The following is a 22,510-nucleotide window of genomic DNA, read 5'->3' as shown; positions in this document are numbered from 1 at the left end:
CAAGAAGAAAACCAAACCAGAGGATACAATTCTATGTCAGTAAAGGTTAGATTATGATATTATTGACTGTCCCAAATCCACAGAGAAAGTGCTTATCTAGTTGTCCTTCCACTTCCACCAATTTCCTAGAAATGTCCATATAGAACATGTGCATTGTGTAGGCAACTCCATCTTCATTTCAAGCTACCTGTTGGGTCATCTCATACGTTGCCATAGAACCAATACCACCTCCAGATTGGAAATATTGATCTACTTCATTACTAGACCATGAATATTCAAGATTCCTTTAGAGAAAAAAAAAAAGAAGGTCAGAAAAGAATGCAATAGGTAGGTGGTGTTTCTATGGCTGAAACCTTACGTTACCATGGCCTTTGTCGTTTTCTTTTTGGCAACAAAAGAAGATAGTCTATACGACAAAGCTGAAAGCATGAGTCGTGACATCCTCAAGCAAGCCTTGACAGCTATCTAATCCGCTGTTCTATTATAACTAAATGCCGACCTAAATTGACTTCACACTATTGAAAAAAAAAAAAATCTAGCTATATTTCGATGATGTGATTTTCACCGACACTTTGGCACCTATTAACCATTAATACAATGTCATTTCAGTTTTGCTTTTTTGGGAATGTTTAAATTTAAGGTGCATCTGTAATTTTATTATTATTTCAAAGCAAAATAAGCTAATGAAAATATCATCCTCCATGCAATCACACAAAAGAAGCCCTGGAAAATGGATTTCTTCGACTCATTTTTGCACACATTTTTTATATAATTATAATTCAATAAGTTAGAGTACAGATATTTAAATCTTGAATGTCTATGTTAAAAACAACCCAATATGCTAGTTGATCAACAATACTCTTTACTATCTCTCCCTACCATATACCAAATTACCAATGTCTACTTATCACTTCCTCTTTATGTCAAAGGCCACATCCTCTTGCATTGAGATCAGAATTCATAGCTCTTGGTAGTGTCAAATTCGTCTACATATACATGGTTAAAGAAACTTCTACTATTTCTAGTATTGAGTAAGTAAAGGTACTGAGCTAATTAAGACCAGCTCCAGGAAGCTTCAGATATATATACGGGGATTACAGCGAAAGCGAATGCGGTGGAGAACCTGTATGCTATTATATTGATCTTGAATCAGATTGGATGGGACTTCTTTTGTCTTTTTATAAACTGTATGTAACTAATAAATAGGGCCTAGTGCTTGTGTCCTTCATTTGTTAGTCAAATTATTAATCAAGCACTCTATTTAATTTAAGCAGATATGATTATTGAAGGCAACCCCACACAACTGCACGCCAATTGAGCCAACCTTAAAGCTTAATACTAAAGTAGGATCAAACTTGACTAGTACTGAAAATTATTTCCATTATGCTTCTTTTAGTCTTCTTTTTTCCTAGGGAACTACCTAGAATATTGAATAAAGAATGGCAAATAAACTTAGCAAAAGAAAGAAAATAAAAAAGAATGGCAACTACCATTATTGAAATTAGAAAATAGCTTTGGCTCAAGCTCAACCTGGTGCTCATTCCTAGTCTGTAAATGGTGCTGATGCATCTACAAGGAGATGTGGATAACTAGACTAAACTAGTAACATGTTTGCAGTGACATTTACAGTAAATCTTTTCAATGGTAACTACAAGAAGAAAATTGGAAAGAAAATTAGACAAGAATTGTATACTCTATATCATGGCTACCTCCCATTGTCTTTGTTAAAAAGTGGAAGAGGTGAAGTAAAAGCTGCTTGAACATCAGCATCTTCGTCATTCCCAACTGAAGACCAAGTACTTCCCTTCTCAAAACATGAAGATGTAGTAGGAAACGATTGAAAGTAGAAATCCTCAAACCCTCGAGCACCCTTTGTACTATAATGTGCATTTGGGGTTGCCACTTCCTCAGGCAACACTAACTCTCCCTCCAAGTACCTCACCACATGCTTCATTGTGGGCCGTGCCTCCACTATATCATTTGAACAAAATAAAGCCAGTTTGAGCACCAAAACAGCTTCAGCTTCATCAAATCTACCCTCCAATTTTGGGTCCACAACTTCAAGAGCTGCTCCAACTCTCCACTTTTCCCACACCCAATCCACCAACATGAGCTCCTCAGGTAATCCTTTAGAGTTAATGGGTCTTTTACCACATACCACTTCTAGCATCAAAGCACCAAAAGCAAACACATCTGAGCTTGTTGTAGGCTTGCCTGTGCGTGTGAGCTCAGGTGCTAAATAACCCAAAGTACCAACCACTCTTGTGGTACTTGGGTTTGAGCCATGCTCATATAGCTTAGCAAGACCAAAATCACTCAGCCTTCCATTAAACTCAGAATCTAATAACACATTGCCTGCCTTAATGTCTCTATGAACCACAGTTTGTTCCCACTCCTCATGTAAATATAAAAGCCCCGAAGCAACCCCTTTGATGATGTTGAACCTTTGCTCCCAGCTCAGAATTGCTTTAGGCTCTTCAAACAAGTACTTGTCCAAGCTTCCATTGGGCATGAATTCATATACAAGTAATAGATCAGCTTGTCGACGACACCAACCCAATAATTGAACCAGATTTCGATGACGAAGTCGACCAATACTAGCAACCTCGGACACAAATTCTTGCAAACCCTGTTTTGAATCATGGGAAACACGCTTTACAGCAACTTGGGTGTCTGAATTTGGCAGAGTTCCTTTATAAACTCGACCAAATCCACCAAACCCAATTAGCTCTTTATCTCCAAAACCATTTGTTGCCTTTTTCAGCTCCTTGTAAGAATATCTATGTGGTCCAATATCAAGCTCCCAGGTTTCAACCACATCAGCCTTCTGGATTTTTCGGAAGTAGTAAAAAGCCAAACCAATGACCAAAATCACAACCAAAGCTCCAGAGACTGAGACACCAACAATTAGGCCTGTGTGGTTCTTTTTAGGCACAGATGGGAGATTAGGCAGTTTATCTAAATAGAGATTTTTAGATTCTCCATTATTGACAACAAAGCTCCAGCCTAAGATATAGTGTGAGCTGGCAGTTGAACCAGTTGAAGCAGAAAACCCAACGTACATGGAATCAAGAAGAATTGTCGAAAGGTCTACAGTATAGTTTAAAAGTACAGACCTGGGTTGAGCAGATTGAGTCGAAACCTTTATTTCTAATAGATTTTTTGAAGCATCATATTGGATCCATGCTTGAATTACCGTACCACTCTGCAGATTTAGGACTTCCTTGTTCGTATCACTACCCATAAATTGCACGACCCCAATAGATTTGTTCGAGACCACGCCATTGAAGTCGATGCCAACATGATTACCATCAGTATCACCAAACTGAGAGTCCATGAAAGTGTCGAATTCGACCGCAAAGACGTTGTTCGAGATGTTCCCATTGTTGGTGGGGTTGAATAAGCCCAGATAAGGCCCAGAAACCCCCCCAGAAAGATCACTTGTTGGAGATATTGTGAAAGCGAGGCCATCTCCACCTTTTTTTCCATGCTCATCGATTATAGCAAAAGCGAACGAGGTCGAAAAGGTCATGACTTTGCCACTGGACAAGTTCTTGAACTGGATCGGATTTTTGTAAAACGCGTGCCCAACAGCTTGACTCGTTTGGTTTGTGAGACAAAGTAAGCCACTGTTGTCGATCGCTGCAAAGCCGCTTAAGCTCATGTTGTTGCGTTGAGGTGCAGCGAACCCGTCAGTGAAGCCATCCAATAGTTCTCCACCATTGTCGAGGTCAGGCTTTACTTGGTGTAGAAGAAGAAGGAAGACAGCCCAGAAGGAAAAGATGAGTGGTTGAGCTGCCATAAGAGCGAAAGTTGAATTCAGCTTTGTGATTCACAGCTAGTTCACGAGCTTATATGTAGACCATAGTACTAGGAATTTTAATGTGCTTGGCAAGCGTGGAATTCTGTTCTTGTTTTATGTTTTTGGAATTTTCTTTTTTCGGATTAAAAAAGAAAAAGAAAAAAAAAAGAATGGAGAGGAGATTATATACCTGTTTATTTGATGGGTCAGTTAATATGTGTCCTTGAGGCACATATTAAGTTATTTATTTTTGGTAAAATTTTTTCTAAAATTAAAAAATTTGTCAATATATTTTCAATTTTTAAAATTTTTTTTTAAAAATAATTAATTATTGTGTGTCTTAAAGACACATTAGCAAAATTTTTATTTTAATTGTGTTGTTTAAATAACAAAAATTATTATTTGAAGAAGTTGTAACAGAACAACTTGATTTAAACAATAATTTTTATTATTTAAATAACACAATATATATTTTCACAATAATTTTTCAGCCACATATTTCTATTACACTTCAATAAATGTAATCGGGTCCTATGCGTTGCAGAACATAAGTGCCGTATTTGATTTCACTTGAGAATTCAGACATTAATTGGAATTTTGTTTAGTCCCAGTGTCCCACGCTCCCACTAAAGATGAATAGTAAATGATAGCTAGGGATAAACTTGGTTTCAATAATTTGTTGACACATCACTTAAATTTAAAAGGAGAAAATCATTTCCACTCCTTTATTTATGGGGCACTTGAGTAAGAGTAATTCATAATTCTCTTCTAAACTATAAAATCAATCAATATTTAGGTTTTCTCCCCCCATAACTATTAAAACTAAGCAAATATCCACCTTTTTATTCCTAGAATATTCCAGGATAAAATTACTAAAATACATTTGATGAGGGAAATGCAAGTAACCCCATAGTTAAAGGGAGAATTACAAATAAATGTGCCAAATTTTATTAATATTTCAAATTCAATTTTTCACAATTCCAATCTCAAAACTTTTTTTTTTTTTTATTTATAAAAAATAACTTTTAACTTTCTTAATGGCCTGTTTGGGAGTTTAGAGAGGGAGGAGAGTAGAGGGGAGGGGAGTAGTGGGGAGGAGAGTAAAGGAGAATGATTACCCTCCACCTTGTTTGGATGTTTTTATAATTAGTAAGGGGGAAGAGAGTAATTAGCCCTTCCCCTTGTTTTTAACATTGTAATTTTATAAATATAATAAGGGTAAATTAGGTAATTTGCTTTATCAATAATTTTATGTGCTCTACTCTCCCTCCAAATCTCTCCAATTTGGGAGAATTAAAAATGAGGGGGTTGGAGGTAGTTGAAACCCCTTCAAACCCCTCCCCCTCATTCCTTAAAAAACTCCCAAACAAAGTAATTGAATTACTCCCCTTCCCTCTACTCTACTCCCCCTCCTTTTTTAAACATCCAAACAGGCCATAATGTAATCCAGGGAAAAAAAAAAAATCTTAACATGATATATTATATTTATAGTAATATCTCCCAATCAATATATATACACCTTTTAAGGTCACTTACAGTCAAGTAACCCTTTGATAGTTAAAAATAAAATCTAACATAGGAAAAATAAGCATTCATAATTTTAAGTTAATTCAAAATAAAAACGTCATACACTATTTGTAAGTGCACAATTGCACATAGACCCAGAAATGAATGCTGGGCTCAGGCCCAATGAGTCTTATACAATAAAATTTGTAGAGTATGAGTTTGAAATCTAAGCTCGGGATGTTGGGAGTTCGATTAACAGGCTAGAGTGTTACAATTTGTGCAAATGATAAATAAATATGACAAATAGATCTCCTCGGACGTAAGCCGAGGATGATTTGTATAAATATTTTCCCTCTAGGCTAAAGTTTACAGTCCTTAGTTCCTATTTTTCTTCTCAGCAGAAAGTGTCGATCCCCTTCTCTTTCCTCTCTCGTTTTATTATATACTTCTCCTTCACTGGTTTATACACGTGTCATACAAATCTTCTCCATGGATACTTGTCGCATCCACCGCCACCTTGAAGTCTTCAAACAAATAGCAGAGAGGCTGCATCCTACTGTTCAGAGGTCATTTCCCCATTAATGCGGCTAGGGAGGTAGATGCAGGGTCTTTAATGTGGAGGTAGCAGCCTTTTTCCTAGATATTTCTATCACATCCTTGCATCTAGAGGGTGCTTGGATCACCCTCTTACCCATCAGTTTTTCCATAATTCTGCCTTTAACCTTCTTGGCAAGTCTCGGGGTCATTGCCGGGCCTGTCCGAGGAGATATTCCTCCTCAGACAACTCCTCGGACCTTTACAGTGCAGACTGACTTGTGGGCCTAGAGGCCTTAATCAAAAAACAAACTGATACTCGTCAATAAAGCCCAAAACCCAAATGTTTATTCGGGAATTTTTACCCCTCACACTATCTTTTAGAAAATCAAGACATATATGTTATTATTCTAGATTAATAATATTATTGATAATGAATCCAGAATAATGTTAAAGACATTATAAAATTTATTGTATATATATAAGACTTCTAAATTGATGTTGTCAACCACTAAAAAATAACTTATATTAATTTATTAAATATTGAAGTGACTCCAATTTTATTTATATATTGTCATGCCAATTTATGTTTAGTTTAAAACTAGTGGTAGCTTTAGAATTTTCTATGAATTAATGGTCACATACCTAACAATAGAACACTTGACCATAAAGTACCTCAAGATACAAAAATCAACCTTTTTGGAACCAGGCTTACAACATCTTTAATGCTTAAGTTAGTGACTTTATATTAAGAATCAAAATATTCCATCAGATTTAACCGAGAAAGTTAATAGAATAAGAGTCTTTGTTCATTTTCAAAAGATAAAGGGAAAAAATTGGACAAAATAAACCTAATGAGGGAACTGCAAATAATCCCGTAGTTAAAGGGAGAATTACAAATGAATGTGTCAAATTTTATTAATATTTCAAATTCAAAATTTTCACAACTCCAATCTCAAAACTTTTTTATAAAAAATAGCTTTTAACTTTCTTAATATAATCAAGAAAAAAAAAATCTTAACATGATATATTATATTTATAACAATATCTTTTAATCAATGTGTCAAATTAAATATATAATTTAAATAATCATTTACAATGCTATATACTTTTAAGTTCATTTACAATCAAGATAGGAAAAATAAACATTGATACTTTAGAGACATTATAGAATATATATATATATATATATATATATATATATATATATATATATTTTTTTTTTTATATATAAGGTTTCTAAATTGATGTTGTCAATCACTAAAAAACAACTTAGATATTTATTCATTAAATATTGAAGTGGTAAAACTAGTGGTAACTTTAGAATTTTCTATGAATTAATGGTCACATGCCAAACAATATAACTCTTGACAATAAAGTACCTGCAAGATACAAAAATCAACCTTTGTGGAACCAGTCTAATTGCTTAAGTTAGTGGCCTTATTTTAGGAATAGTAAAAAAAATATTCCATCAAATTTAACAAAGTAAGTAACAGAATTGAGATATTTGTTCATTTTCAAAAGACAGTGGGATAAATTGGTTGGTTTCAAACATAAAGAGAGGAAAATAATTTTTCCTAAAAGTGTTAATTCTCAAACTCAACCCACAATATATTAGTCTAATGATTAAATAAGAGATCTGATAGTTGACTTAGAAATTTGAGATTCAATTTCTACCTACACCAAAAACTAAAAACCGATTAATGTCTTGGTCTAATAATAAAAAACTATCATTAAAAGCAGACGCTATAAATTGAAGCCCTCTTCAAACAAACTCAAACCAAACATATTGCTTTGTGTAAAAGTCAATTGTAATCGCATTAACGCGGAACTTCTAATTAATTACTCAATTCTTCAACACGTAATGGACAACAGTTGTCAGTTGCATGTATATTTACATTCTCCAACCACTACTTACCCTCCTCCTTATTATATAAGCTAAAAACAATAACTTACATAAAATACCCACACGTTTAAGTGGAGTGTGTCTTATAAGTAATTGCCTCTCTGCCCACTTGTTGTTTACTTATTGGCAATTGTCAAATTTTCTTCATTTTCTAAATGAGAAAGCTCGCTCGGAAGATCATGGGAGGATCTATACCACCGTAGGCCGTTGATTACAGCAAATAGCCCTTCCCTTAATTTCTTTCCTCTAGAAGACTCATCAAAATCGATGATGCAACTTCCATTTTTACCTAACTTAGTAGACTTCTAAAATAATTTAAACTATTTAATTGATTAAAAATAACACATATAGGAGAAAATAATTTTAAGATATGAACTTACTATTTAATGTATGGTTTAAACTTTAAACTATAAATTCTTAAGAATACTATGATGAGGCATCTTCCACAAAAATAAATGTTTTTTCTTCTTCTTCTTGCATCTGTAATGTTATATGCTGTTCAAACATAAACAAAAATTTTAATCATTTGGCTATAACAATTTATGTAACACATATGAGAGAAAATGATATTAAAATATGAACTTTTATTTGACAAATTAATATATAAGGGTCTGTTTAGTGTTGTTATTTAAACAATAGTTTTTAGTATTTAAACACTATAACACGTAATTCTACAATACTTTTTAACTCACACGTATTTTCACAACGCCTAAATAACATTATTAGAAATTTCTTACCAAACATGCCTTTAAGAATACTATGATGATATATATGCAATGTTGTATGCCTTTCAAACATAAACAAAACTTTTAATCATTTGGTTATAACAATTTATCCCAAATTTAAAATATTTTGTGGCATTTTTTTTTATTAACAGCCTTGCATGCAATGGATTTACAGTTTGAATTTGAATGTGTATTGTCTAATGTAAAACTTCTAGAAGCATAGCTAGAGTTAATTTGAAATCAACCCGGGGTTTAAAATGTAATTTATCTTTTATTCTTAATAAGTAATACCAATAGGGCTATATTACTCTCAATTTAAAGGCTTATGGTTACAAAGATATATATTACGTAAACGATTGAATATATTGATAATTATAACTTATCTTAAAAAAATTAAGCTTTTATTAATAAATGATAAACTTTTTTGTTAATAATTAGTAAGTGATACTTAATCATTTAACAACGGCAACAAACATATAAATTATTAAAAATAAAAAAAAAACACTAACAAACCTATTATTGAAAAGCAAACGACATGATTAATTATTTGTAGATATAATATCGGTATAGGTTACAAAAGATCAACCTAATATATAAAACATAAGAAGAAGCTTCTATTCCATGCACCGGCTGAATCCACGTAATTAATAAGTATGACGGCTGGCTTCTCAAAAAAAAAAAAAAAATGTATGACGGCTGAGCCTACGTAATGTTAACCACTGCCAGCCATATATATATATATATATATATATATATAGAGAGAGAGAGAGAGAGAGAGAGAGAGAGAGAGAGGAAAATGTTAACGAAATATCGGTTTAGAAACTATTTTTAGAAACATTTTATTGAGAGAATGATAAAACAATAAATGCTGTTGATAGCTTTTTATATTTTTTTATAAAAATGGTGTCAAAATTTTTCTATTGTGATTTATTAACAATTGCCCCAAAGGCATCCGGTTAACATGACCCCCACACACACACATATATGTATATATAGACCATAGTCAATATGATTTTTTTTTTTTTTAAGGGTCCGGTTAATGTGTGCCCTTAGTTTGTATTTTTTTTTTTCATCACTCATTACTCTTCACTCAATTTTTGTCACTCATCACTCATTATTCATTACTCATCACTCATCACTTAAAATACCTCAATTTCCTAATACCCACCGTTTGGCACACTTCACACAACTTCTCATCACTCAATTTTTCTATTTTTTTGTGGGATCCATTCTTGTAAATCGGTCCGAAGGTCTGTTAAGCTTACCCGCGGAACCCTTTCCCCACCATTTCCTCTTTTCTCATTTCCCCTTCACCCCTGTTACTCTCCCAAAACACAAACCCATTACCCAGCTAATCAAACCTTTCCTAGTCCTCCTTAAACACCCAAACCCCACCAATCCCACCTCATCTTCCTCAACCAATAACAACAGCAACAATAACCCAGAGTTCCAGCGCAAGAACTCGTGCTCTCTCATCAGAAAAATCGAGGTGTTTTCTTAACCCAACGGCGCCAACCCAGTTGGCTTCAGCTTCATCGACTTTGCATTCTCAACCCAGCGGCGCCAATCTCCCATCTTCTCAACCCAGCGGCGCCGATCCGTCATTTTTCCTGCCGTGCCGAGCTGGACATGGCTGACGTTCCTCATTCCACTACCGTGCCGTGCCAAGATCCCTTTTGCTTTTTTTTTTTTTTTTGGGTTTTTGGTTTGGTTTGATCTGAGATCGGAGTCAGTGACTTCGATGTTTGAATCTTCATTCATCTGCTTCTTATATCTGAGAAGGATTCGATCTGGATTTCGTTTTTTTTTTTTTTCATTCCAACAATTTCGTTTTTTTTTTTGGAGATTTTTTGAATTGAAAAGTTTGTGGGTATTGTTTGTGGGTCTCACCCGAAACAAAATCGATTCACGGAGCTGTGCTGAAGGTGCTGATCGGCGGAGAGATGCGCTTCAGTTGTTGCTGGGCTATGGGTTTGGGAGAAGGAAAAGGGAAAGTGATGAATGAAGTAGTGAAGTGCTGGGTAGTTGGGAAAGTAAACACAAAAGTGCCGTTGGGCTTCTGCACTGATTTAACGTAACATTGTCGTGGGACCCAAAACTTGATGAAAATTACGCATATTGCCACTAAGTAACATAACTCAAAACTTGAAAACAGCCCAAAGTAGTTTTCAAGTTTGTTAACTCAAAAGCCAAAAAACCCAGTTTTGTTAACTGAGTTATCATCCAGAAAAATCAGCCAAACATACTTATACCATGTGGGGCCCACGGTTTTTGGATGATGAGTTAACAAAACTCAGTTTTGTTAACTGGGTTTGGCAAAATCCAAATAGGGCCTAAGCAATCCATTTTTGGAAACATTTTCTCGGGAATTGAAAAAATTATCAATACTATTTCAATTTTCGAAAAAATATTTCCAAAAATGATTAATTATGATTAGTTATTGTGTGCCCTAAGGGCACACAATAACAAATTCCTTTTTTTAATAGGAAAAGTTGACTGATGCCGAGCATTAATTTAGGGAATATTTTTAAAATTTTTTTATTGAAAAATGTAAAAAATAACTAACTTATTTTTTTTTTTTACAATTTTTTATATTTCTCGAAAAAAGTAGTATTATAACTTTCTGAAATTGTCTATTAACAAATATCTTAAAAGAATTTATTAACATGACATATATATATATATATATATAGTTTTTTTTTTTCTCTCTAAAAGCTAGTAAGTATTTTCAATGATTTTCTAAAGTATGGTGGTCAAATGACCTTTTTATAGTGGGAAACAGGGTCAGAAGTATCCAACAACGTGTACAGCTCATGACCTCGTTTAAGTGTTTAAGATCGATATTTGCCTCATTTTACTCGTTAGGAATCGGTGAAGTCCAGGTCATTCAGTGTTAAACCCAAACTATAATAGATTGCTTGTTTATTGGGTGGTCTTCTTTGTAAACCAGCTTAAATTTTTTGGTCCACAACGTCACAAACACAAACACACAATATATGATCAATATATATTTGATGTTACTCGTTGGTCATTGCTAGAATCATATTTTCCCCTCTTAAAAGTTAAAGACAAAGGGGATCAAATCCTCATCTAAACCACCAAAAAAGATGGAATTAATGACCACTTGGCCTTAAGACTAGTGGCTAAAAATAATGCCCTGTAAATTATAAGTTAAATTTACTCACTATTCAATTATTTGAAGAAAAAAAAATAGTCTAAGCTCTTTTAAATAAATTCTTCTTTTAGTTAAAAAAAAAATATTAAAAAACGATTGAATTTAAAAAATTATTCGATTTTAATTAGTCCAATTTTTTTTTGAAATAAACTCTGCTATTATTTTTTTAAAAAATAAAGATATATCGAAGGTCCTATGTTTCAATAATATGCCATCGGTGGAAACCGCGTATTAGAAATTTAGAATACATAGACAATTAAGGATTTTTTTAATTCAGTCACTTTGGAAAAACTATGCCAACTAATTCTGGAAAACTGGTGTAATAAGATACATAACCGCTATGGGACTCGTTTGTGAGTTGTGACGAGGTTCAGGTTTTGGGTTTATAATGGCACAATAAACACAATGATCTTAATTCTTAATGGCCTCGATCGAGGCCATTGGTCCTCCTCTAAGGCGGCTTGCTAGGTATTAATCCCCCCGAAACTCTGATTCCAGGAATTTGATGTTAGTCTTTAGTCATTAATTACTACAATCATTTTTTCTCTTAAAAAGTTAAAGACTAAAGGGACAGAAATCAAGTGATTCAACTATTCAAGTCCCTACCTAACCCCCAAAAAGCAAAAGGTGGGATTTCCACTTCGCCTTAAGACTATTGGCTACAAATACTTAAAAAAAAAAAAAAAAGACTATTGGCTACAATTAATCACGTTTTGTCATTTGTGTTAATAACAGTCAAGGTATATATTAAATGATTTGATCTAAGTTTTTTTTTTTTGAATAAATTCTTCTACTAATTTCCAAAAATATTTTTTGAATTTATAAATAAATGATTATATTTTAATAAGTCTAAGTTCTTTGAATAAATTCTTCTATTAATTTTAAAAAAAAATCCAAATCATGAGGAAGATATATAGTAAAGATCAAAGGTGTAAATTTAATAATTAAGGTAATCAATAATAACATATGTAAGGACTAAAAGCTCATAAAATCAACTTCAAAACGTTCCTGCTGCTCTATTCACTTAAAAGTCCTCATACAATACATTTGGTAGAGAGGGTTCAACAACAAAAGCCCCCTTCTCGTAATCTCTTGATTCCTATTTATACTATTCTCTGCTTTCATCGTAGCCTTACACCTTGCAATCTGCGGTCCTTTTCCCGTGACACTTGTCCGTCGGCAATGGAACAAGATTCCACTTTGCATCCCGTACTGTTCAGGTCATGTCCACATTAATGCGACGAATAGAGGAGATGCTTGCTAATTAATGCGGCCAGAATGGTTGTTGCCAAGCATTTAATGCAACCTTCCAAATCAGCCTATTACAAACAGATATTTGTAACATGCCCCTTATTTAGTTATCGCCCATGCCACCTCATCTTCGGGCACACCTGGAGAGACCTCATCTTTCATTCTAAATGTTGGCCTTCCTCTCTTCGGGTCTTCGGGTTCTTAGGTCCTCGGGTCCTCACAACAGCCCCTTTAATACTTGAGTTATGAATCATGTATTAATAACTAAGTTTTAACTTCTTATACACGCTTCTTACCCATTTTATGCTTTCACACGTACATACGTCTCTTCACTGCCCCATGATCCGCATCTGGCGCCTCGTATCCCACGTTGAGGCATTTATGGCGCCTGACGCTTCTTTTTACGCGCACGTTCTACGGTTGGATGAGAAATGTACGGTTCAGATTTTGCTCTTAATTATGAGCGGGAAAGTTACCGCTCTTATTCTTTTACCCCATTACTTCCACTTCCCCCACCCCTATAAAAGCAACTTTTTACGCTGGATAAAGCTCATTTTGCCATTTCGAAGGATTGAAAGAAAAGTTAGCTCCCGAGGACCATCCTTAAGCGATCTTCAGAGGTGTGTTCATTTTCCTTTCCTTTTTTCTTTCCTTGCTTGCTTTTCTCCTCTTGCAGCGGGGGTTAATGGGTAGATACGCTAAGTTAGTGAATACGGATGAGGCGAAGGCCGCTTTTAAGGACCGATATCGGATCCCCAATGACGTAGATATTACGTACTGTGAGATAGAAGATATTCCACTGGTGTCTCGGCCACCTGAATCCGTTTTGATTCCGATGATTGCATTTATTGAGGGGGGTATGGAAATTCCTATGGGTAGAGTAACTAGGGATTTTCTAATAAATTATAGACTTACCCCTTCGCAATGCTCCCCAAATGTCCTTAGAATTTTAGGATGCGCGGATGCCCTTAATCGAAAACTGGGAACCAACTTGACCTGGCAGGATGTAAATTGGGTATATAACTGCCAAAAAGGGGATAGGACTAAGTACTATATGAAGTGTAGAATCCCTTCTGTTAGGCTGATTTCCTGTTTACCCGATTCAAGCAAAGGGATGGATGAAGATTATCTCGTCATCTCGGGCAATTGGCATGACGGATTGCATTGCCCTACCCGAGAAGGGGTACCAGGTAGGGTTCCCGAGGACTAACCTAGCATTTAGGACTAACCATATTCTTTTCTGTGCTTTACACCACACCACGTATTTGCTTAAATGCCTTCATTTTTTATTGCAGACGATTACCATACTGCCCCGAATCTGTCTGCCGTGAACCGTGCTGATTTGAACAGGATTCTTCGATCGGAGATATTCGTACATAGGGACGGACAGCTCCGAGCAGCCCACCTCATCCTCGGATACAATCCCTCGACTAAACGCTTCCAAAGCCCGAAAAACGTGATAAGAGCAAGAGATTTAAGGCTAGCTCAAATTGACGTTGCCTCCCCGGGATTTTTATTAGCCGTACCTCCCCCTGCAGGAATTCAGGACGCACAACTCCCTACTTCACTCGCCGCCCAACTGATCCATCCTCCTTTGGAACAAGTTGCTAATCCTGACGTTGAAGAAAGAGCTGCCACGCTCGAGGTCCCTTCTCTCGAGGTGACAGAGGAAGACTTTGAGGTGTTCTATCGCCCAGACGCTCCTTCCAGTTCCCAACCATCCACTAGTCAAATGGGTTTCCAAGAAAAAGAGCCCGACCTATTGGCCCTACTACAGGCACATGCAGGCAGCTCCTCGCCAGCCGTGTCGGTTCCTCCTCGTCCCGTTACTCCAGCTGTTACTCAGGCACCCCCCTCGGAGGCAACAGATAAAAAACGCAAAAGGGGTCAGAGTAGTAAACATGTTATAGACATCGAAGAGGGGGAAAACCTTGACCCCTCTGTTAAAGATACCAGGGCTACAAAGGCCCTTTCCAAGAAAGTTGTTCCTACTGGTTCGTCTAAGGACCCCAGTAGTGAGCCTACAAAGAAGGCGTCAGCCTGGCGACCCAACTTCACTCTCAGTTCGGGCAACCCTGTCATGGATGACGCGAACCTGAGGGACCCGAAGAAGGGAAGCTCGAGCCTGGTGGCCGAGTGTCTAGAGAAGGCTCTGTGCCTTCCCGAGGATATGGCAGAGTTACGATCCTTCCGTAAAAGGGAGGTTTTCTTGTCTTTGAAGCAGGACTTGGCCAAGGTATTTTTTAAGCCTTTGCACAGTTTATACATAAGTTTAACTCTTTATTATGGCTAACTCTTTTGTTTGTACTTGAATACATCATAGGCGGTCCAAGCTTCATTTATGGCTGAGGAATGGGTAGATCATTCACTGGATCTTGCCCGCAAAGCTGATCAGAATGCCGAGGCAGCAGTGAGGGCACAAAAAGAAGCTGAGTTGAATTTGAAGGAGACCCTCACTCACCTGTCCGAGGTAGAAAAGGCTCACAAGAATGCTGAGTCAGCCCTGAGAAGCTACGAATCTCAAGCAAACTTTGCTCTTGAGGCTCAAAAACAAGCCCAAAGTAGGCTCGCCCTAACTGTTGTTGAGCTTAAGCAAACGCAAGAGAAATTGGCCGCCAAGGAGCAGGAGCAGGCTGTAGCGGAACAAGCTGCATACGATGCAGGAATAAAAAAGGCTTCGGATAGCCTGACTGCCCAACTCAAAGGGGTTGCTAGGGCATTCTGCTTGGAGGTATGGGGTCAAGCCTTGGACGCTGCTGGGGTAGCTGCCGATGCTGAACTTCGAGCCTCAGACAATGTTTACTACCCCACAGCACTTCGGATTGCTCCTGCTCCCCCTATGCCACCAAGTGAACCAGCTGAGCCTATTCCTGTTCCTGATCCTTCTGATGCTGCAGCCTCAAAGGGCCCTTCTCCCACAGTACATCCCGTGGAAGAAACAATCATGGGTGATGTGGCCGAAGAGCCAAAAAAGAAAAAGAAAGACAAAGAAACAGAGAAGAAGAAGGACAAGCAACCTATCGCATAGTCAATCTATCATGGTTGTCTCCTCCTTTTGTTGTTGTTGCTGTTTTGTGTTTGTTTTTTTTTTTTTTTTATACGGATGTAAGGGGCTGTATGATTGCCCCAATTTTGTAAGGAGTACTTATTAAGGAATTAACATTTGGCTCTTCTTTTTTTGCTTCACATACGAGTCTTACTACAATATGCTACCATCCGATTGTCACTTTACACGAATTCATAAGCTTACCTTAAAAATCATAATACTACTTTAAATTGTTCATCATACTCGTGATTTGAAGAAACACAAAAAAAAACTTAACCTGGATACCATAATTCCACTACTTAATCTTTTCTGACGTTTGAAAGAGCAGGCATGATAATGAGCAACGAGGCTTAATGATTCATTTGTGCTAACGCTTTAGATTCTTAGGATCCTTTTGCCCAAAAAAGAACAAAAAATCAGTTTAGCACTTATGCTCTTGTAAGCGTTCAATTCCTCTTAGACTTGTAGCCCGAGGAGCCGAACAGGCACTGAGGTCAATTTTAACACTTGTGTTTTTTTTTTTTTTGCAAGTGATTAATTTCCCTTAGACTTGTGGCCCGAGGAGCCGAACAAGAACTAAGTCAGTTTAACACTTGTGTTTTTTGCAAGTGATTAATTTCTCTTAGACTTGTGGCCTGAGGAGCCGAACAAGAACTAAGGTCAGTTTAACACTTATGTTTTTTGCAAGTGATTAATTTCTCTTAGACTTGTGGCCCGAGGAGCCGAACAAGAACTAAGGTCAGTTTAACACTTATGTTTTTTGCAAGTGATTAATTTCTCTTAGACTTGTGGCCCGAGGAGCCGAACAAGAACTAAGGTCAGTTTAACACTTATGCTTTTTGCCGGTACGGAATTGAAACGAACAGAAGCCTCATATAAAAGGAGATTCTTTTCTTAATAATAATATCGTCATAAGTTATTTACATTCCAAGGACGAGGAATCACCATCCCATCCAGATCCTCTAAACGATAAGCCCCTACACCTGCTACTGAGGTGATTCTATATGGCCCCTCCCAGTTAGGACCCAACTTTCCCCAGGCAGGATTCTTTGCTACCCCCACTACCTTTCTTAGTACCAAATCTCCTGGCACTAAGGGCCTGGTCTTAACTCCCTTGTCATACGTCTGCTTGAGCTTCTGTTGATAGTTGCCCATCTTCACATTGGCTATTTCTCTACTTTCCTCAATTGTATTCAAACAATCATTCATCAGATCATGATTGCTCGCTTCGTCATACTGGTCGGACTTCAGGGTGGGAAAACCTGACTCTAATGGTATTATAGCTTCCATCCCATACGTCATTGAAAAGGGAGTCTCGCCTGTTGATCTTCGGGGTGTAGTGCGATAAGCCCATAATACATGAGGTAATTCTTCTACCCAACCTCCTTTAGCGTCATCCAATCGTTTCTTCAAACCTGCCAAGATGACTTTATTTGTTGCTTCGGCCTGTCCATTTCCTTGGGGATAGTACGGTGTGGAATATCCATTTCTTATTCCCATTTCTGCGCAGTACCGCCGGAAGACTTTGCTATCAAATTGAAGACCATTATCAGATATCAAGGTGTGTGGGACCCCGAAGCGAGTTATGATATTTTTCCAGATGAATCTTTTTGCATCCACATCCCTAATGTTGGCTAATGCCTCGGCCTCCACCCATTTCGTGAAGTAATCCGTGCCGACGATGAGCCATCTCCTATTACCTGTTGCCCGAGGAAACGGCCCGACGATATCTAAACCCCACTTAGCAAAAGGCCATGGGCTGGACAACGGATTTAAGTTACCTCCTGGTTGATGTACATTGGGTGCAAACCTTTGACATTGATCACACTTCTTGGCATATTCTTGAGAGGTTCTCTGCATGCTTGGCCACCAATACCCTTGGGTCATGGCTCTATGAGCTAATGATCTTCCTCCAGTGTGACTCCCACACACACCCTCATGCAATTCTTCCAGCAAAGGTTCCACGGCTTCAGGATGTATGCAAAGGAGATACGGACCTGCATAGGAACGCCTATAGAGTTTTTTCTCCTCCGATAGCCAGTAACGGGGTGCGCTTCTTCGTATCGTCTCGGCCATCTTTCTATCTTCAGGTAGTATTCCGTGTTGTAAGAAAGCTATAATTGGGTCCATCCAGCTTGGGCCTACATGAATGCTGTGAACCCGTACTGCCGGGATGCTGGTTAAGCTAGAGGACAACAAATCCTCCACCATAACCATACGCGGTAACTTCGATCCCAGCGAAGTAGCTAACATTGCTAACGAATCAGCATGAGAGTTATGTCCCCTTGGGACTTGCTGTACCTTGAAACTGTCAAACAAACCCAACACCCCTTGGACTCGTTTCAGATAGCTTTTCATCCGCTCATCTTTTGCCTCAAACTCTCCATTAACTTGCCCGACCACCAATCGGGAATCACAGAACATCCTCACTACTTTTCCTCCCAAATGTTTAACCATCTGGGAGCCCACTAAGAGAGCCTCGTACTCGGCCTCATTATTAGTTGCTGGGAATCCCAACCTCAATGACTTTTCAATGACTAGTTTTTCGGGGGATATTAACACAACTCCAACCCCGGCTCCCTTTCGATTTGATGCCCCATCCGTGTAGACTTCCCATGGAGTGATGTTTTCTGTTCCAATGGACATTATTGACATCACGGCATCTTCGGGATAAGCCTGACCTTCCGTGAACTCGGCTACGAAGTCGGCAAGGACTTGCCCTTTGATAGCCGTCCGGGGCATATACTTGATATCATAAGCTCCCAGCTTGGTTCCCCACTTTGCTACACGACCCGTATAATCCGATTTCCGCGTGATAGCTTGTAGAGGCAACTGAGTGAGTATCACTACGGTGTGAGCTTGGAAGTAATGAGGCAATTTCCTTGTTGCGTGCACCACGGCTAGAAGCGCTTTTTCCAGCAGTAGGTATCGCTGTTCAACTTCTTGCAAGGACTTGCTGACATAGTATATTGGTTTCTGGACCCCGTCATCATTCCGTATTAAGACAAGACTTACGGAGTGATTTGTGACGGCTAGATAAGCATATAGCACTTCTTCCTTCTCGGGTGTTGATAGTATCGGCGGTCTAGATAGGTATTGCTTTAAATCCTCAAAAGCCAAATTGCATTCGTTAGACCACTGGAAATCTTTCCACCTGTGCAAAAGGCGATAAAATGGGCGGCACCTGTCTGCCGACCGCGAAATGAACCTGTTCAAGGCTGCAATCATGCCAGCTAACCTCTGCACCTCTTTCGGGCTCCGAGGGGGATGCAATCCTAAGACAGCCTTAATTTGGTCAGGATTAACTTCAATTCCCCGATGAGTAATCATGTACCCCAAAAATTTTCCCGAGCCCACTCCGAAAGAACACTTTGACGCATTCAAGCGTAACTTATACTTTCTTAACACCGAGAAGGTCTCCTGCAAATCTGTCAGATGGTCTTCTGTCTTCTTACTTTTGATTACCATGTCATCGATATAAGCTTCCATGTTACGTCCCAACTGCGCATCGAACATTCTGGTCACCATTCGTTGATAAGTGGACCCTGCATTCTTTAGACCAAAAGGCATTACTCGGTAATGGTAATTACCATTCGGGGCACGAAAAGCCGTCTTCTCCTGATCATTCAGTGACAACGGGATTTGGTGATACCCTTGGAACGCATCCAAGAAGCTCATTCGGGGGTGCCCCACAGTTGCATCCACCAATTGGTCAATTCTAGGAATAGGGAAAGGATCCTTGGGACATGCCCTATTCAGATCTGTAAAGTCAATACAGACTCTCCATTTCCCATTCTTCTTTTTTACTACGACAGTATTGGCCAGCCATTCAGGATAGAAGATCTCCTTGATCGCACCGGCTTGCTTTAGCTTCCCAACCTCCTCTTTAACTGCCTCGGCGTGCTCTTGAGATGCTCGCCGAGGAGGTTGCTGTCTAGGCGTCGCATGAGGGTTAACATTCAAATGGTGGCAGATAACCTCTGGATTAATTCCTGGCACATCATAAGTTGTCCATGCAAAAACATCAATGTTATCTCGCAGGAATTGAATCAACTCTTCTCTTTCCTGTGTCGGCAGCTTGGATCCGACCTGAAAATACCTCTCCTTATCTTCCCCAATAATTACCTTGGTTAGCTTCTCGGCAGACCCTTCATCTTCAACTGGGCCGACTTCCCGAGCAGCCTCCTTTAATTGCTATGACGTCTCAGGAACTTCCCCTTCCAACGAACCTCGGCCTGTGCGAATAGTGGCAGACATTAGACATTGCCTAGCCACCGTTTGACTGCCATGTAACACTCCCACGCTTTCCCCTGTAGGGTACTTCACCATCACATGTAAAGTTAATGAAACTGCCTCCATTGCGTGCAACCACGGTCTAGCCAAAATGGCCGTGTATGGAGAATATGCCATAACAACTATGAAGTTTACCTGTACCTCGGAACCCTCCACCTGCACGGGCAGCCTAATCATTCCTCGTGGGATCACCTGGTTTCCATCAAAACCAACCAACGGATGGTCGTATTTTTCCAAGTCCTCCTCTTTCAACTTTAATCCATTGAATAGGTCCGGATACATAATCTCGGCACCACTTCCATCATCCACCAAGACTCGTTTCACATCATATCCCCCAATGCGAACTGTGACGACCAAGGCATCATCGTGGGGTTGAAACGTTCCCTCTTTATCCTTATCAGAAAAACCCAAAGTAAGCGCCACCGAGGATCTGAGTCTTTTGTTTGTTTGATGATTCTCTTCCACGTCTTCGTTCCCACACTTGTTTTGAACGGTCATGACCCGAGGAAGTTTCCCAAAGTCTCCTCTTGGCTGAGTCAAGATGACGTTAATAGTGCCTAAAGATGGTTGAGGGGCCTGACCCCAATATTTCCGAGTATCCGGTTGTTCCTGATTCCCATTCGGCTTTGCCAACAAGTGATTGATCTTCCCGGCCCTAATCAATTGATTTAAATGGTCACGCAACGTCCGGCACTTCTCTGTGGTGTGTCCCTTGTCCTGGTGGTAATGGCAGTGGAGGTTTTGGTTCCTCGTGGATGCATCTCCACTCATCTTGTTTGGTGGCCTAAAATATGGCTCACTCCGAATTTTCTCCAGTATGTGATGCACAGGCTCCTTAAATAGTGAGTTAACTAGAGGAGACTCGGCGGTCCTCGGATGGCTTGTAAAGTCTCGTTTGGGCCGAATACCTTGAAACCCTCCTACCCGAAGATCCTTCCTCTCTAGATACCCTTTCATTTTGCCTTTACTTTGTATCTGATCCTCTTCCACCCGCTTATATTTATCTATCCGGTCCATAAGCTGACGCATATCTTCCGCGGCCTTCATTGTCAAAGACTTCCTTAACCCATGTTCCGTGGGAAGACCCACCTTGAAAGTTCTCACAGCTACATTCTCCACATCCCCATCAATTTCATTATACGTTTCCCAGTATCGGTCAGAATAGGTTTTGAGTGTTTCACCTTCCCTCATAGATATAGACAGTAGAGCATCCAAAGGTTTTGGAATCCTAGTACAAGTTATGAACCTTGCTCCAAATGCCATAGTCAATTCCTCAAAAGACCTCAGGGAACCCTCTGCCAAAGCATCAAACAACCTCATAGCCACGGGCCCCAAACTGGAGGGAAAAACTCTACACATCAATGCCTCATTATTCGAATAAACGGCCATCTTCTGACTAAAATGACTAACGTGCTCTACGGGGTCAGTCCTCCCATTATACACAGTAAAGATGGGTTGGGAAAACCTACGAGGTAGCTTTGCCCTGTTTATCCTTGCCACAAAAGGGGATTTGGAAATTTGTCTCAGGGCTTTACCCATTGCATCACTCCCGTCCTCATGACATATTCCATCAGTATCGGGCATCTTCGTCACTTTCAGCTGCTTTGCCCTAACGCCCGAAGACACACTAGCACGGGTCATACTTCGATTAGGCTCAAACATTGGGGGATGAATTCCTCCTGGATTCGCTTCTGAACTATCACTGGAAGAGCTAGCATTATCATTACGTCTCCGCTTCTTACTATCCACACGCTTGCGTAAGTACGCTATCTCAGATTGCATCTGTCGCAACACATCGTCGCGAGACATATGCCCCTCAGTTAACGATCGCTGCTCAGCCCTATGATCGCCCTCATATGCCTTTTCTACCCCCGAAGTATGCCCTTTCCCCTTATCACGCTGAAGACTTACAGCTACGTCCCTGCTTCGTGAGCTTACTGATTCTTCCAAATACACCTCCGCCATACACTTCTAAATGGAATAAGCTACGCTGTTGTTGTTCCCACAGACGGCGCCAATTGTAAGGACTAAAAGCTCATAAAATCAACTTCAAAACGTTCCTGCTGCTCTATTCACTTAAAAGTCCTCATACAATACATTTGGTAGAGAGGGTTCAACAACAAAAGCCCCCTTCTCGTAATCTCTTGATTCCTATTTATACTATTCTCTGCTTTCATCGTAGCCTTACACCTTGCAATCTGCGGTCCTTTTCCCGTGACACTTGTCCGTCGGCAATGGAACAAGATTCCACTTTGCATCCCGTACTGTTCAG

At 38.9% G+C, this 22,510-nt stretch overlaps 3 protein-coding genes across 3 annotated transcripts; all 3 read right to left on the bottom strand.

Annotated features, from left to right (window-relative positions):
* Positions 1-1,470: 1,470 nt before the first annotated feature.
* On the bottom strand, positions 1,471-3,929 carry LOC142641306 (L-type lectin-domain containing receptor kinase S.4-like). Its single transcript, XM_075815711.1, has one exon. The coding sequence runs from the start codon at positions 3,800-3,802 to the stop codon at positions 1,706-1,708; it is 2,097 nt and encodes a 698-aa protein (XP_075671826.1). The 5' UTR covers positions 3,803-3,929; the 3' UTR covers positions 1,471-1,705.
* A 12,383-nt stretch (positions 3,930-16,312) lies between these two features.
* LOC142640066 (uncharacterized) lies at positions 16,313-18,687 on the bottom strand. The gene is made up of 4 exons (XM_075814165.1): positions 17,880-18,687; positions 17,305-17,468; positions 16,891-17,190; positions 16,313-16,336 (listed from the first exon to the last, which is right to left on the bottom strand). Exons 1-4 carry the CDS (start codon positions 18,685-18,687, stop codon positions 16,313-16,315), a joined length of 1,296 nt encoding a protein of 431 aa, XP_075670280.1.
* A 1,452-nt stretch (positions 18,688-20,139) lies between these two features.
* LOC142640065 (uncharacterized) lies at positions 20,140-22,203 on the bottom strand. The gene is made up of 2 exons (XM_075814164.1): positions 21,420-22,203; positions 20,140-21,344 (listed from the first exon to the last, which is right to left on the bottom strand). The coding sequence occupies exons 1-2, from the start codon at positions 22,201-22,203 to the stop codon at positions 20,140-20,142; spliced, it is 1,989 nt and encodes a 662-aa protein (XP_075670279.1).
* Positions 22,204-22,510: the final 307 nt, after the last annotated feature.

The sequence above is a fragment of the Castanea sativa genome, chromosome 6 (genome assembly GCF_040712315.1).
Source record: "Castanea sativa cultivar Marrone di Chiusa Pesio chromosome 6, ASM4071231v1".
NCBI classification, from domain to species: Eukaryota; Viridiplantae; Streptophyta; class Magnoliopsida; order Fagales; family Fagaceae; genus Castanea; species Castanea sativa.
Note: the sequence above shows the minus strand (reverse complement) of the source record. Positions and strands in the feature narration are given on the sequence as shown.

Excerpts from the sequence above, each read along its gene's own strand:
- LOC142641306 (XM_075815711.1), bottom strand. The coding sequence starts at position 3,802 with ATGGCAGCTCAACCACTCATCTTTTCCTTCTGGGCTGTCTTCCTTCTT.
- LOC142640065 (XM_075814164.1), bottom strand. The coding sequence starts at position 22,203 with ATGGCGGAGGTGTATTTGGAAGAATCAGTAAGCTCACGAAGCAGGGAC. Across the intron at positions 21,345-21,419 it reads GTCTATATCTATGAGGGAAG|CTGTGAGAACTTTCAAGGTG; the intron begins GTGAAACACTCA and ends TGGAGAATGTAG.
- LOC142640066 (XM_075814165.1), bottom strand. The coding sequence starts at position 18,687 with ATGCCCCGGACGGCTATCAAAGGGCAAGTCCTTGCCGACTTCGTAGCC. Across the intron at positions 17,469-17,879 it reads GCTGGAAGAATTGCATGAGG|TCTTCCGGCGGTACTGCGCA; the intron begins GTGTGTGTGGGA and ends TTGATAGCAAAG. Across the intron at positions 16,337-16,890 it reads TAGAGGATCTGGATGGGATG|GATCCTAAGAATCTAAAGCG; the intron begins GTGATTCCTCGT and ends TTTGGGCAAAAG.